The sequence below is a fragment of the Amphiura filiformis genome, chromosome 3 (assembly GCF_039555335.1).
Source record: "Amphiura filiformis chromosome 3, Afil_fr2py, whole genome shotgun sequence".
NCBI lineage: Eukaryota > Metazoa > Echinodermata > Ophiuroidea > Amphilepidida > Amphiuridae > Amphiura > Amphiura filiformis.
This window is the reverse complement of record NC_092630.1, coordinates 82,861,947-82,879,088: the sequence shown is the minus strand read 5'-3', so window position 1 is coordinate 82,879,088 and position 17,142 is coordinate 82,861,947. Positions and strand designations below refer to the sequence as shown.

Here is a 17,142-nt window from a genome sequence, read left to right as displayed (position 1 = left end):
TATGGCAACGGCAAAAAGCAACTGTGTTGTTCATAATATTCATTTGTTAACTTTGGATCTCATTTTGTGTAGGCCAAAGAGGAAGAGAAGAAGAAGAAAGAAGAAGAAGAGAGGAAGCGCAAAGAGGAGGAGGAGAAACACAAACAAGCAGCAGCCAAAGAACGGATCCCTGAAGAGCCCCCTCTGGAAAAGGAAGTATTGGATGGCTTTGTTGACTCAATGTTACCAGGTTGTCTGAAATTGCTGGATGATATACCAGATACTGTATATAGGTACGTTGTTTGCAAAACTTCTTACTGCAAGAAAGTGATTGAAAAGGAAAATAATAATAATTTGTGATGCTTTTTCACTGAGGTGTCATTTTAAAGCTTGCAAAATGCTTTCAAAGCAGAAATACTGAACTCAAATTTGACTTTCACCTGTAATGTCTATCCTTTTGATGTGCTGCATTACATAATTATTGTTTATTGTCAATCTGCATGGTCTTTTGAGCAGAAAGTCTTTAACTTTTTTTTTTATCTCATATTTGTTTCAGAATATGTGATTTACTCATTGTAGCTAACAACAGAAATGGAGACAAGTGGAGAGATAGAATGCTGGAGATGCTTATTGCACAGGTAATGTAATTCATTGAATATTATTAAATAAATTATTACACTTGCCCGTGTAATTTGCCACCTGTACCTTGCCATAGGTGGCACCAGAGTGGTGGGTTGTGTTGGGATTCAACATGTTTGGTTAATAAATTGTTCTGTCAAGTAACTCTTTTTCTACTGAGTAAAACATGAGTTTGCTTGTGTCAGTGTGAAGATTGAGTTGGTTTCTGTGATTATTGTTTGTATTCCAGATTGCTGATCATTCCATGCATCTTCTTCAAGTAGCATCTGTTGATGCATCAGAAGCCACAGAAGCAGCCAATCAACTCAGCACTGGCTCTGATGCAACCAAACTGGCTCCAAGGATACATCTATTCTGTCTGCTTTTTGAGGTACAAACAAATAACACACTTTTCTATTTTGAGAACATGATGACAAAGTGAGAAAAAGTACCAATATGTGTTCTTCATATCTATGGATGTCACCAACAAATACTTAATCAGTACCCGATAGGCCTAAATTGCAAACTTTTTGTGCAGGAAGAAAATGACATCTATGTGCTATATCACTTCAATTTTCTGGTGCATTACCAGCAGGATAGGCTTAATATTAGGGTTATTGATGTCAATATGATACTTGGGACTTCTGAAAGGATACCATAGGGTTGATGTACATTTAACATGGATCTTTTGGGTACTAGCTTTTATACATTATACCAGCTTGACCCATATATAAAGCATTATTGTTCCCCTTGCAGTTGTCATTTTGCAGAACTGTCAGGATAAAAGGTGATGCAATAATAATAAACAACATCACAACGAGAATCTGAAGCAATTTCATGCTCTGGTTTGTTGTGTCTTTGTCGTACAGATTTTGTAGTTTGAAAGCTTACAAGATTGAATAATCCAATGCGGAATGCGGTATTTTATCGCCTCTTTTTGTGTGTCTTGAAATTTCTGTAAAACCAAGCACTAGTTGAAAATATAAAATTTAAGATTATGAAGTGAAAGAAGTAAGGAAGGAAGTTATGACCATTTTCATGTTCATGTTTTTGAAGCAGTATTTAAAACCCTGGTTTTGATTGAATATTGTAGGAGATGAAATCAGCATGTGCTCAGAGTGTAGAATCCTCCAATCTGAGGGATGTATTAGTGAAACTACTGGTAGCATCACAACAGTGCCTCTGTGCTGTCAAGGAAGCACCAACACCAAAGTAAGTAGTCTTGATCTTGTATGACTACAGTGTATGACTCCAAACTATACTATAACCATTCGGCTATATACTGAATTCATATTTCATACTTTTTGGAAGAACTCTCCCTTCTCCATCTCCAAGTAGTCGATTGAAACAGTCCACACCCTAATACAACCTTGGTAAAGTGGAAATATTTCTCTTGGAATTTGGGAAATTATCAGGAAAAACTCAATGAATTTTGTTTTTGTGAAGTGCTGGTAACCCCGAATATAGCCATGTTAACCAACTCCAAAAATTAGGTATTAGATCAGTCTGAGACTTGGCAACACAAGCAAAATATGTTCAATCAGCAAAATAGTACTTCCACATTAGAAACGTGATATTGTGTGCTCTTTGCTAAAATGGTCTGTGCTAATTTACATTACCAATAAAGTCTCTATTGCATAGATTTTCCTTGAAGAACTGCTCTTTATAACAGAGAGTACAGTGCTGTCATTTGATTAAGACTTGTCTTTCTGCAGAAGTAAACATCATCTGGTTATTTAGTACCCATATAGCAGCAGGTGAGCCCAAGTTATTGATGGTGTGTGTACTCACCATTCATTTGTTTCTTTCCATGCAGATGGCTGGCACCTATGTTGCTTTTGATAGACTTGTATGAGAAGGCAGCAGTCACAGCCAGAAGGAAACTAGCACAAAAGGTTGGTAAATGTTTGTGTCACCCGAACGAATGTTCTTGCAGACTCTTAACCAGTTTCGTCAACATTTAGAGCTAAATTTTTGAAGGTCATTTTGGGGTTATCCGGGGTCACCCAGGGGTCATCTGAGGTCAAATTACTAAAACCTCGTCTGGGCATGAAACTTGGTGGGTACAGTCAACATTTAGAGCCAAATATTTGGATGGCAATTTCAAGGTCATCCCGAGGTCACTCAGGGGTCATCTGAGTTACTAAAAACTGTCTCATTGGCATGAAAATTGGTGGGTACAGTCATCATTTAGAACCAAATTTTTTGACGGTCATTTCAGGATCACCAGGGTCATCTGAGGTGAAATTAGTAAAAACCTGTCGGATGGGCATGAGACTTGGTGGGTACAGTCACCATCGGCCAGGTAATCGTGCCCAACCAGGAACCACCAAAATTTAGGGGTCAAAGGTCAAGTTTCAATATTGATCCAATCAAGCTCCAATTGAACAGGCAAATCACCATGGCTTGTTGCAGGTTCATTTACTTCTACCAAAAGCGAAAGCGAAAGCAGGTGGTCGCGAAAGCAGACGAGACTCGTGGTTCGAGAACCGCCTTGTGTCTGTATGTATGCGTATGTGGATGTATGTACAATTGTGGATTCTTAATGAATTTTATTAGGTCAAACATTGTTCTAAAGCAAAAATAGAGAACAGTCATAATTGAGTATGCTAAAGTAGGTAACTCTTGTGATCCGTGGATCTCCTTTTTATCCCCTTTCTGGCTTGGGCCATGAAGGGGAATTTTACGATGTGTGTCCATTTTGGTTAGGTTTTTCTTTTTTTCCTGATATTTCCTTCCATATTAATTTATTCTGTATTGATGGAACTTGTAGGATAACTTCAATATGTACTACTCAACCATTTCAAGGTCATCTGAAGCCTCATTGGCCTTTCGAGTGCTTGTCCATAATTGTTGTTGTTTTGTATGATTTTGTAATTTTATATTTTGATTATGGTATTAAAGTTGATTGGGTGGATTGTCTGAGTTTGATGATCTCCCAAAGATGGTGGGAGGATAATACTTGTATTTCTATATTTCAAATCAAATAAGTGTTCAATGTTTAATTCTTCTCAGGGTGCATCACATGTGTGGAAGTGGTTTGACGACTCAACAGGCAGGTGGTGCCAATACAGTAATAACAACAACAAAACCATTGATGATGCTTACTGGGCTGGTAGGACTAGTGTGCGATTCATGGCTGCCAGGAGGAGATATGTAGTGCATTTTAACACCATGGTTCAGGTTTGTAGGCAATAATGTTGGTCATGTGATATCAGGGGTCCATTTCACTAAGCTTTTAACACTTTGTAACTCAAGTAACCATTCGTAAAGTTACAAATACCCAATACTAGACGTAAGTTTATGAAGGGTCCCTGTAGTAAATCCCTTTTACTTACGAAGTGTACCATTCGTAAGTCACTTTAGTGAAACGGAATTTATGACTCGTCGTAAGTTACGAACGATTTCGAGACTTACGAAGCTTCGTAAAGTTAAGTGAAATGGGCTCCAGTATTACAATCATATTACACAGCTTTTAACTAAGTATACTTCTGTACAAGATTTCAGCTTTTTTGCTGTAATATATTAATTTAGAACTCAATTGCCAAAAATGATGTTTCAAGTTAAAGCTAAGAAATGTAAAGCATGTACAGTTTATGGCCACATAGCCACTTCATTGCCACATCATTGCTTCTTGTACATCAATTGAGCAATAGATGCCTTTTGTTGCTGATTTAAAAGACTGGTATATAAGAAGCAGTATACCACATTGTGTTCAAAACCCTGGGACATATCAAATAGAAACTTCTGAAGATAAATGAAAATTGCTGCTTTGTTTTTCTGTAGTTCTGTGTTATGTTTCATCAAACAAGACCAAACCATATAGTCAGGGTTATCAGTAAGAAACTAATTTGAGTAAATAAGTTCATTTTACACTCAATTTCAAAAAAAGAACTTTGCTATGAATTATTTTAAGTGATTTGTTTATCATTATGCTTTGCAGATCAATGAAGAAACCTTAAACAGAAGGCCAATTATGCAAGCATTACCTGTTACAGAGAAAGATGTCAACAACAAAGGAGAGGAGAAGGATGAAAAGACCAACAAGAAACTTAAAAAAAGTAGTTCTTCTGAGAAAGTAGAAGGTAAGAATTAGTCTGGGGAATAGAAACTTCCAATCTGTAGATTAAAAATTCAGGCTTCTGCCTTTCCGCGTTTTGCATTTACAATTGACAAAATGGACCATGAGAGTGCTTCATCCTTCAGAGGGGCTCTAAGCCATCGGCCCATGTACATTGGGTTGACCTGTTCATATCTCACAGTCAGTTTTTCAAAGAGTAGGATTGTAACTTCTGATTGCCTCAGTGCTGTTTGGATATATACTGAGTACAAGCATGGCCTGCGCTGATAGCTGTGGTCCTGGATTTTGTTTCTTATATCCACTATAAACAGCTGCGGCGTCAGTACTCGTGAAAAAGTGCTGTATAAATCACATGAAATATCAATGTTTGTCATGAATAATCATCTGTAAAGAAATGACAATGGATCTAATCACTTCTTGATTAAATGAATTGGATAAACAAAAAATTGATTTCAATTTTGCAATTGTAAAAGGCATGATGTTATATGAATTAATCTATGTAAACAGCTTTTATTGCTTTAAATTCAATTCAATTAGAGGAGTAAGAGGTGTTCATTTAAATGTTGTTATTGTTCTCTTTTCACACCTTACAGCTTCAAGTGCTGGTACCTCAAGTCAAGGAGCATCTTCATCATCAGATCAGAAAGATCCTCCCAAGGAGCCACCAGTAATCCCTGTAGAAGGGTTATCATCTGATCACACTACAGCCATCATCAGAGCATGTGTAGGCCTTATTAGTATACCAGTAGAACCAGACACATTACATGCTGTTATGAGAACATGTCTACGTTTCACAAGGGATCATCGCAATGCCCTATTATTTGCAGAGCTAGGAGGGCCTCAAATGCTGCTGCATCTCACCAATGCTTCTGCATTCAATGGTTTTCCTTTCTTGGCAACCTTGCTACTACGTCATGTTTTTGAGGAGAGAAACATACTAAAACATGCCATGGAAAAGGTAAGCTTCCTCGGATTTGATTGGTATCTGCTTTTCAACACTTTGAACATATTGCAAGTTATCTCCTTTTCAGGAGAATAGCACTGCACTACTTTAAGTTCTAGAGGAGCTTGTAAAAATCAACTAATTGTCACTGAAATTTTATAGACCATCTTTTCATATATTGGCATTAATTGTTCTAATCAAACTTGCAGGTCATATCATCCACCGCTAACAGAGGAGTAGGCAGTGCTATGTGTGGGGTGACATCAGGCAGCATGGGAGCCAGAGAACTTCATTATGTACTGCGGGTTCTCGGGCCAACAGCATGCAGAGATGAACAATTATTTGTTGAGTCTGCAAAAACTCTGCTCAAGATCGCCCTGCCAGTGCCGAAAAGAGGTAACTTTGATGATATACTTGTGTGTGTGTGGGTTTGTTAGTAAACAAGGACATACACACAAGTCTCAAAGTAAACAGTCCATGGTTCCACTGTTCATGTTATTAGATAACATACAAACTCATTATAAACCATGACTGCAGATGGAGGTGTCATTTCTGTTTTGAATAGTGACAACCTCAGTCCACAATAAGTCAAATAAAACTGAAACGTGTGTATTGGAGACTGCATTTGCTTACATATAGGGATGTGTGCATATATGTATGTTATACATATCCATTCCAGTTAGGTTTCTTAGTACAGACCAGTGCAGGCACCAGGCAGAAAACAAGTTACCCCTCACCCCTGTAAAAATTGAAATAAATGACAGCTTTGGACGTCACATAGGATCACATTAATGCCAGGGTTGATTTATTTAAAGAAGGAAAATGCACTATGGGAAGGTCATATGTTTCTGTTCACTATTTGCAGAGAGAAAATAAGTGTTGGGGTGTATGTAACTGGGGGTGTACATATAAATGTTTCTTTTTGTTTGTTTGAAGTTAAGGGATCCAAAATGAGCGTTTATTGCGTTTCGACAGTATTTTTTGTGGGACATGAGAGCACCTCAGACCTATCGAATTGCATTCTGAATCTGAAGCATGTCTTTCTGATATCAAATAATTTTCGTTTTTTGAAAATCACAATATAATACAAATTTTATGACAAATTATAAAAATTTGATATTTTTCAAATTTTGGATATATAACAGTCCTCGAAGTAAATTATATAAATCTAATGATATATTCTTAAAGTGTATGTAGCAGGAGGAAAAGCCGACGGTCAATTGAAAATTTTGACCTTTCATATTGAAGATATGGATTTTTTCCCAAAAGACCTAATTTTTTTTTGGTGTTTTGGGAAAAAAAATCCATATCTTCAATACGAAAAGGTCAAAATTTTCAATTGATTGTCAGCTTTTCATCCCACCTACATACACTTTAAGTATAAATCATCAGATTTATAAAGTTTACTTCAAGTACTGTTAAATATCAAAAATATCAATTTTAATGATTTGCCATAAAATGTGTATCAAATTGCAATTTCAAAAATCAAAATTATTTGATATCAGAAGGACATTCTTCGTATTCAGAATGCAATTCGATATGTCTGATGCTCTAATGTCCCAAAATAAATACTGTCCAAAGCTCATACCCCAGCCCTTAATGTTGTAATTAACTAAGCCACCATTTCCATTTTGTTTAGGTGAAGATGATGATACTAGGTATACGGGTCCCAATGCTCTACAACTACTGAAAGCATCACCACTCAAGTTCTTCTCTCCACCTGCAATAGAAGGTGTAATGAAGCAGGTTTTGTGTGATTTACTTAATGCTTTAGCTGTTCCTATAAATGAACCCAAACCAGCAGAATCAATCACAGGTAAGAATTGCAATGAACATGTACATGGTGAATCTGTGGTATGCAGAAAGTAGAATCTTGGACAATTATGCAGTTACTAACACACGGAATAAAGCAAATTCTATTGTGGTAACTGGATAGTTGTCCAAGATTCTGCTTTTTCTACCAGGCGGGTACAGAAAGCAGAATTTTGGACAATTATCCAGTTACTACCACACCGAATAATGCAAATTCTATCATGGTAACTGGATTGTTGTCCAGTGCTTTTTTTTGTTGACAAATCAGTGTAGAGTAGGTTAGATATGAAAATTGATAGTTTTTTGGAAATTATATTATTGACAATGTATGAGAAATCATTTTTTCTTGGAAATGGAATTTTGTCTGGATTTCTCCATTTTATTTAGCCGTATCAAATTTGAAAGTCGACTGCTCAAGCATTGTTGTTCCCCTTGCAGTCGTCATTTCCAAGGACTGTCAGGATAAAAGGCGATGCAATAACAAACAAAACTGGACATACATGCGTATCCTGACCAACCATGTCTGGTACGTGCTGTCTTAGTTGTACATGCTGAAGTAACTGCAATCAATTCATTCAAATGCTATGATCATCTGCAATAATAAAATTATGTGGTTTTTGTTTTGTAGTACTAGAAGTTCTATTCAGCATCATAGTGAATACAGTATGCCTTACTGGTTCACGCTTGGTTTGCACACCTGTTAGCACCCAAACAAGTTTGTAGTGTGATCATTTTGATCAGAACAGTTAGCAAGTACCAGTTGACTTGACAAGGATCGATTTTGTCGTCATACTATGACAGCAAATTGTTGGGAGGTTTTTGGACTATTCCAATTCAAATCTATACAACCCCTATGGAAGACATTACCGTAATCTCCCACACTGAAGATTTCGAAAGGAGTCGCCCGATAGGGTAACCCCATTTGAAATTCTCACTCCTTGTGTGGTCATATTTTCCATAGGGGTGTATGGATTTGATCTGGAAATGTCCATTCTCCAACATTTGTGGCGAAATATTGGATAAAGTTATTCAGGTTATATTCATTCATTAAAATACAGAGTTTCAAGTCTGCCAGATTATCATATTAACAACTACGTATTGGATGTTTTGTTTTACAACCAGTCACAGCCGCAGATGAGCTGCCAAAAGAGGACACCAGCACAGCAATGGACTCATCTGACACGCCTGCACCAGATGATACACCACAAGCTCAAGCTCAAGCTGAAGCAGAAGCGCCACCTGAGGATACATCAATGGGTGTAGCGCCAGCATCTGATGAGATTGGGATGGGATTGAGAGAGATAGGTGATGAGTTGTTGAGAGCATATGCTCCAAGTGGAGGTGAAGGGCAGCAAGGTTCTGCTGTGAGACCTACTACCCAACGTCTTGATAGCGGTGCTGATGCTGCCACAGCAGCTGAAGATGAGGTAAGATTAGCAATGGGCTATTCCATCTGCAATCCCCATGTGGAAGATTTAGGTCAAGTTTTCCATAGAGGGAGTATGGGTTTTAACTGCTTTTATTTTGAAATACTCACTCCAGCTATGGAAGATATAGGTAAAGCCATATAGAGTGGGTGTATGGGTTTCAAATTGACCCTAGCCAATTCCATTTGCAAAATATACTCCCTCTGTGGAAGACTTTTCTTCCACACAGGAAGTGTGGATTTCAAATGGAATAGCACAATGACACATCTTGGTGAAATAAGTTAATAGTTGCATCTGTATGGAAGAAACTGCTATTAAGACGGGAACCAGAAATATTGTCAGAACTATTAACATTACTATTTATAAAAACTTTTCTTACCTGCCAATTATCTTAATTCACCAGGCAAATGAATCAACAAGTCCTTCTACTATGGTTCCACCTGATGCAAAGAAATCATCTGGCACATCAGGAAATACCAAGAAGGGATCCAGTAAGCAGAGCAAAGATGATTCCTCCAAGACCAAACCATTGGTTCCCAAGTCAGCTATTTTGAGGCTAGTGGCAGAGTTAATACGTTCTTATACAGGCTATGCCCTAGTTGTGGCTCAGTATCAATACATGGCAGGACAAACACAGTTCATCAGAGAGGTGAGATAACTGCTTTAAGCTCATTCAAGTGACTCCCTAACACCATACATACCAATTATACAAAGCTTATGATGATTATGTGGTACTCAGATTTGTACAGAGATGCCAGTTATCAAATATCCTGATTTCAGGAATTTTGCATATTTACCCTGTACCAAAAAGTATGGGAAGAATAATTAAATTTTTTTGTCCATGCAGTTTCAATGCTTCACGACATTGTTTCAATATGAAATTTACACGTAGGGTGAGGATAGCCCCTTGTAGCAGAAACTGACACTCAATCATTTTTCTTATGAGACTTAAACCACTTTCAGTTGTGAGGTCTTCAATTTGTATTCATTTCAAACATGTTTACATTTACAACCCTAGTATTATATTTCAGTATACAGTTTGAACAAATTAGACAAACTTATGATGGACCGCAAAGTACTAAATGACCAGTTTTCTTATTGTGTAATAAATCTTGCAAGTAGTGAACAAATTATGTGCTGTGAGTGAAATTTGAGTATCACCATCAATGGACAATTTTGATTAAAAATCTTCTTTATGTACTTTCTTTATATAGTTGTCTTTATATACTGGGCAGGTGTAACACAACTGCAGAGTCTGGATCAAATCTCATCTGATCCATTGAAACTTTTCAACGGTGAAATTGTAATATGTGCATGGAATTTTGATTCAGTAGTAATTTGGTTACATTTAAAGATGGGTGGCCTGATCGACAGCCTCATCCTCCACCTATTCCTATCAAAATGGAGATTTTGGCATCAGAAGAAAGCTCATATTTTTCTCATAATCTCAGTGAAATTTTAGGCCCAAATTATATTATGTTTAGATGCTATGAATGAAAAGGTGATATACCCCACATACCATTCTATGGGCCATTGTGAAACACATTTTTACTCCTAATATCAAAACAGCTAGTGCAATTTATCTCAAAACTTGGGAATTGGATTATTTTGGTACAGGCCTCAATGTGAGGTACAAAACACAATGCAAAAAAATCTCACCACCTACCTTTAACTGAGAGTTGTTATTCTTGTTGAGAAGAAAAGCCAATGGTGTTGTTATCTTCATTCTTTCCTGAAGGATGGCCCAGTACTTGCCTATATCCTAGATCAGCTATTACCACAGTGTCAGTCAGCAGGAGATAAAGACTGCCCAGCTCTTGCCCAGGTTCTTCTAGCAAGTTTAGCTGCAAGTAACCATAGCCCAGAAGCCCAAACCATGTTGGTAGCAGAGGTGAAAGCTGCCTTGGGGAGGCGCTTGCATTACCTGAAGGTGCTGAGAAACATACCGTGTGCAATCACTTACTTGTAAGTACTATGACATACTAGTGAATTAATTACTATAGTGCAATCCCAAATCTGTAAGTATAATGACATACAGTCTGCTCATAAATCGGGTCCACTTTTTGAACATGGTCCCACAACTAAAGTGAGGGTAAAATTAGAAAAAAATCAAAATGACCACAATGTGTTCAATGTTCCCTTTAATTTGAGATGTCGGTGATGGCAAATGATGCAGAAACTGGTTGAAGGTACACATTCAAAAATTGCAATTTTCACTTATAAAAGAAAGCGCAGTGATTTATAGTGCGCTACGCACAGGCACAACGCCTGAGCGTTGATCCACAAGCCTCAGCACACTTTACAGGTTATCGCTGACCACTCGGCCCACATCATTCCACAAACCATTTAACAGCATTTCAGGGACTTTGCTGCTTCAAGAGCGCACACCCTAGACATTCCACAAATAACCTTCGCAACCAGGATCAGCTCCCCCAGTTTCGTACGGGTTACAACGAGACAAATTCATATTCATTCATATTCATATTTTATTATCAAAAGGTGACCCGAAGGTCAAATTACATGATAAATTTACAAAGATAAAAACAAACATTCAACAATATTTTTTAAAAGAATAACATCTATAAAACACATAAAATGGTATAAAATTTCATTTACAGAAACTAATATTGCACTTGTAAAATAGTATCATTAAATAATAATAAATAAAAAGAAAAGGAAAGAAACACATTGCATAATACACTTCAGAAAAGGGGGGTGATTGCACGGCCACCGTGCATGCAGGATACAATGAGCACATGAATAAAAAGAAAAATTAGCAGTGAGTTCCTTGTCTAGGGGAATTTCAAGCTAACTCAATTTTTCACGAGAGCGTATATTATTAGGCACCACCAGGTGCCTAATATATCGCTCTCGTGAAAAATAATAATTATCAATATTAATTGTACACAAGGGCTACATGGCAATAATCTTACTCAAGTTCATGGATGGTGATTGTGGGCAATGGGGCTGTTATGATAAATGTTGACAAAAACAATTAATTTCTTGATGTAATAATTTGTTGTTGCTGTGGTTTCTTTTGCAGTGTTAATTGGTGTAATAATTGAGGCATGTCCACCAGCTGGAAGTAGCCAGCATCCTTCAGGGACATACAAGCAACCTCAGCCCACCACTATGAACAATATTGTACGCATCATGCTGCGTAAAGGACTTGTCACAGACCTGGCTCGTGTCCCACACAGCCTGGATTTGTCATCGCCAAACATGGCCACCACTATCAATTCTGCCTTGAAACCTCTAGAGACATTATCAAGGGTAGTAAACCAACCCATGCCATCATTTGGAAAAGGACTTGGAAAGGGAAAGACAACAATCACCAGAAGCAATGGTCAGTCTTGCCAATGTCTGCCACTGTTAGGGGTAGAGGCGGTTAGTATAAAGGGTCTTAAATCTCAGCATGGCATGTTAGTGACATATGCATGCATGCCTATCTCCCTGCCTGGGGTAGCTGACTAGAAAGACCCAGTCATGTAGCTAGCTGTTAAAGATCCAGTCGTTATGTGTTTAGCTAAGTGTCTCATTAAACGTCTGTGGAATTGTGAAATAGTGACACAAGCATGCACTTTTTATGAAAGTTATTTTATTGGGTCATTGTTATTTACTTAGAATCTACTTAGTTTGGATGTTTAGTTGTGGTATTATAAGTTCAGAACGTGTACTGCCTGTGCTGTTGCAACCCTTTAAATGAAAGCATGAAACAACCACTCCTTTGCCACATCATTGGGCTAGTCCAGGTGATATTCATACTCCGCCTATATATGAAACACATGACCTTATCTTTCACACAGGGGTTGTAGATTTCAAATGGAGTCACCCATTCAGGTACCCCCATTTGAAATTCAGACTTTAAGTGTAGAAGATTAAGGTAATCTCTTCCACATGGGATGAATGGATTTCATCTGGAATAACCCATTGCTTCTTGTACACTCATAGAGCAATTGATGCCAATTTAAGCTTATAGTAAAGACTGGTTTATAGGAAGCAGTATACCAAATTCCTTGTATGCTGTGTCCAAATGCCTGCAGAACATTTGGTGGTGGTGGGGGTTGGAGGGGGGGGGGGTATCTGAGAGAATTGGATTAAATCCTAAAGTCATTGAAAGCAAGACATGTCTATAGGCAGTTTTTCAAATTGGCAAATTTGACACTATATCAGCATGAAGGTGAATTTATTAGGAACTAGTGATCTTGTTCAGCCAATAAGCTAGTCATTTAGTGAGTAGTGATTTTGTTCAGCCAATGAGCTTCACCCTATTTTGCTCCACAAGGTATATTATTTTAGCATATCTAGGCATTAACAGCATGATACTGTCATCTTGTAGAAGCTGCAGACAGGTGTGCACCAATATAGCTATTAACCTTCTTGCTGAAGCTGGCCTGAGGTCTGATAGCAGGGATGTACAGGAGAGCATTCCGTGTGATGCTGTTTATTTGTCAGTTATGCTAGATACTAGAGTATATATGACAGGATCAAAGGGAGTTAATCTAATGTTACTAATATTCCTCATATTATTTTGTTTCTTCTTTGGAACAAGGAGTTCACTTTTCATGGGGTTCACATCAGAATATATCATTTTTGAAGGGCTAGTAACCAGTAATCATGGTAAATGATGTAAAAAACTTGGAAATTGTACATTTTTAACATTGGACTCATTTCCCTTGATCGTGTCACATATTTCCAGCTCAAGTCAAGGATTAATATATATTTTTTCTTATTCATGTGCCTATCACAGGAGCAAGCATAGGGAACTCAACAAGTGCTGTAACCAATGAAACAAGCCAAGCCAATGCAGGTATATTGCACATATTTTTACTTAGCAGCTGAAATAGGATTTAATGATGAATGTGACCTAGTAATATTCAAAATAAAGAAAAATATTTACCTACACAGAAATAGCTATCATAATATGTATATATTAGTAGTAGACCTGTAGGCAGTACCAGGGATTCCCAGATTAATGATTGATTACGTACAGTTTAAATACACTTGCCATGAAAACCTATCATGAGTGTCTTAACTAATTGGAAAGAAGCCGCAATGTTCAGTCTGAGTCAGTGGCTCATTTCAGAGCACACATAAATGGATAAGTTGAATATAATATGATATGGTGACAATTATCTATTTTCTTTTAGATATGTCTGATGAGACATCACGAGGAGCTGATAGTCAAGTTAATAGCCAGGACACTACTGCAATGGAGGTATGATAATATCAATTATTCATATGAAATCTAGTCAATCTTACTTAACAATTTTAATAGGAGCTAAGATTGCTATTGCTGCTTGTGTAAAAATATTGTATGATTGACAGCTGTATTTTAACACACCAGCATACCAGTGGTGCGTAACGGTGGAATTTCCAAAAACCCACTTGTAATAATTATGATACGTGCTAGTAATTCAAATGTCAGGCTCTTATTTTGTAGTCATGTTGGTAACTAGTGGCAAGAAATGTACAGCCATGATGATGATTAATATTTATCCCTTTTTCCGTGATACATTTCAATCATAAGCATTAGGTTAACCCCATAGCCCTAGACAAAATTGAAACGTGTTTTGTGTTGAACAGTCCAACCTCTCATATCCAGAACTCTCTTGGATCTTTCTGTTATCCAGAAATGTGATATTCATAGAAAAACATCTTTTTATTGCTTTGAAACCTTGATTTCATGCACTGTAGCTTTTAGGTAACATCACAAAATAGGTCACGGTTAAGGGATCTAAAATGAGCGTTTATTGCGTTTCGACAGTATTTTTTGTGGGACATGAGAGCACCTCAGACCTATGGAATTGCATTCTGAATACGAAGCATGTCTTTCTGATATCAAATAATTTTCATTTTTTGAAAATCACAATATAATAAAAATTTTATGACAAATTATACAAATTTGATATTTTTCAAATTTTTGATATATAACAGTCCTCGAAGTAAATTATATAAATCTAATGATATATTCTTAAAGTGTATGTAGCAGGGAGGAAAAGCCGAGGTCAATTGAAAATTTTGACCTTTCATATTGAAAATATGGATTAAAAAAAAAAAAAAAAAAAAAAAAAATTAGGTCTTTTTGGGAAAAAATCCATATTTTCAATATAAAAGGTCAACAATTTCAATTGATCGTCGACTTTTCATCCCACCTACATACACTTAAAGTATAAATCATCAGATTTCTAAAGTTTACTTCAAGTACTGTTAATTTTTTCAAATATATCAATTTTTAATGATTTGCCATAAAATGTGTATTAAATTGCGAATTTCAAAAAATCAAAATTATTTGATATCAGAATGACATTCTTCGTATTCAGAATGCAATTTGATATGTCTGATGTGCTCTGATGTCCCAAAATAAATACTGTCCAAACGTTCATACCCCAGCCCTTAACAGGATTCAATTGCCTTTTTTAGCCAAGCAGAGGCAGTATTGCCCACAAGAGGTTCTGATTATCAAGAGCTTTGAATTGACAAGAGCACTAAAATGATAATATAGCCAAATAAATTTGATGTGCCTTCACTTTTCGTTTCCCACAGCATCGTACGGAATTGGACGATATCATGGATGAACTACTGGAGAGATCTGGTGATCCTGGTCCTACTGTTCTTGGTGAAACACTTATAGCTACTGGACCTGAGAGGCTCGGATCATTAGGACCTGGCTACTTGGACCAAACAGGTAATGTGACAGGATAGCACACATGGCTTGAAATCACCAGTAAACAATCAAGAATATTTTTATGTGTCCAACAGAGGTAATAGTTAAGCTTATTATAATATCACATGACCAAACTTTCCCAAACTAACCTCCGCTCTCTTTAGCTCCGTTGGGACTCCTTCACAGTGCCCCATGTGTTCAAAATTCTTGCCGGCCTTTCATCTGCTCCTAATGTATTCGCACCTCATTCACGTTCCAACTCAAGATGTAACCATTCCCTATGTTATCTTGTTTTTCTTGTTTTTGCTTTTTAGTTGATTTTTTGTTCGCTTTGTATGTAGGGATTCCCTTGATTATGCCCAAAGCCTGGGATAGGTCTTGTAGTAAATAGGTAAAACATGTTTAATGAGTGTACTGATTTATCACAGTACACAGTTTATCATTGTGTTGATGTGTGTGTGGTTGTCAATGTAGTGTCTGATCTCTGTCTCTTTGGATTCTACAGGGGATGCATCGCAAGATGAAATGGTTATTACCATGACTGATGAAGGGGAAGACATGGAACAAGGAATAGGTGATGCAGAGATGAGCAGTCACCATAGCAATGAAGATGGTGGAGGTGAGGACGACTGATGATGATGATACAATAGATTTGTAAAGTTGTTCAATAAATTGACACTTTGAAGTGGTTTACAGTTGTGGTCCTGAAACAAGGTTACCCATATTCAAAGGTTAACTTCTTAAAGTTGAAAAGTCCATTTTGAATTGTTGATTTCCATGAGTAGATAGTTAAAATATTACTGAAAAGGAATTTAAAGAATTAAAATATGGCAACAGTGGCATCAGTTTTCTGCTGGAAGAGAAAATATTAAATATTTCCTAATTATTGTAGCCTAATAAAAATAACCATGATGAATAACCTTTTAGAAGGATTTTTATTTATTTTTGTAATTTGAAGTTTGTCAAACATGCCAGTCATGTTTTACATACATCTTCAAATACTGATCTTTGATACATTGTTATTGATTGTATTACAGATGATGGCGATGAAGAGAGTGTCCATGATGATGATGACTCTGCAGCAGAGAGTGAGTCTGATGATGACAGTGAGGACCAACAAGATGATGCAGAGGAGGAGGAAGATGAAGATGAGGAGGAAGAAGAGGAGCATGAGGAAGGCTCTGATATGGATGCTGATGAGTATGATTACTATGACAACCTAGGGGAATCTTACTTCAGAGTACCAGATAGGGATGAAGACTTGTTTATTCAATTGGAAGATGTCTTTCCTGGTAAGAACTGCAAACATGTCTGCTAATATATTGTGTTTCTTGCATAAGACTTTCTGTTCACTAAGATTTGCAATTGAACCAAAAAGAGTTAATCTATAACTCGTATCCAAACTGTGAGTTTGATTTAATTGATTTCAAGAAAGTGTCAACTTCAGAGTATCTGTCTCTATAAAAGATGGGTTTGTTATTGGGCTCTTCCAGATGAAATCCATTCATGCCTATGGGAGACATGACCTTAATATTCCACACAGCAAGTATGAATTTCAAATGGGGTTACCTCAAATTGTAAACCCATTTGAAATATGCACTCCCTGTGTGGGAGA

General features: G+C 37.0%; 1 protein-coding gene across 1 annotated transcript in view; it reads left to right on the top strand.

The window, feature by feature from the left end:
* The window catches only part of LOC140147549 (E3 ubiquitin-protein ligase HUWE1-like), a 91,434-nt gene that overhangs the window by 38,416 nt on the left and 35,876 nt on the right, over nt 1-17,142 (top strand). Inside the window, 21 exon segments of the mRNA XM_072169329.1 lie at nt 73-272; nt 536-617; nt 848-988; nt 1,691-1,809; nt 2,414-2,492; nt 3,613-3,780; nt 4,541-4,682; nt 5,272-5,636; nt 5,831-6,017; nt 7,261-7,437; nt 8,556-8,860; nt 9,264-9,509; nt 10,599-10,770; nt 10,773-10,802; nt 10,805-10,825; nt 11,904-12,206; nt 13,611-13,670; nt 14,011-14,078; nt 15,407-15,548; nt 16,033-16,146; nt 16,565-16,819. Coding sequence (XP_072025430.1) covers nt 73-272; nt 536-617; nt 848-988; nt 1,691-1,809; nt 2,414-2,492; nt 3,613-3,780; nt 4,541-4,682; nt 5,272-5,636; nt 5,831-6,017; nt 7,261-7,437; nt 8,556-8,860; nt 9,264-9,509; nt 10,599-10,770; nt 10,773-10,802; nt 10,805-10,825; nt 11,904-12,206; nt 13,611-13,670; nt 14,011-14,078; nt 15,407-15,548; nt 16,033-16,146; nt 16,565-16,819 — 3,376 coding nt within the window.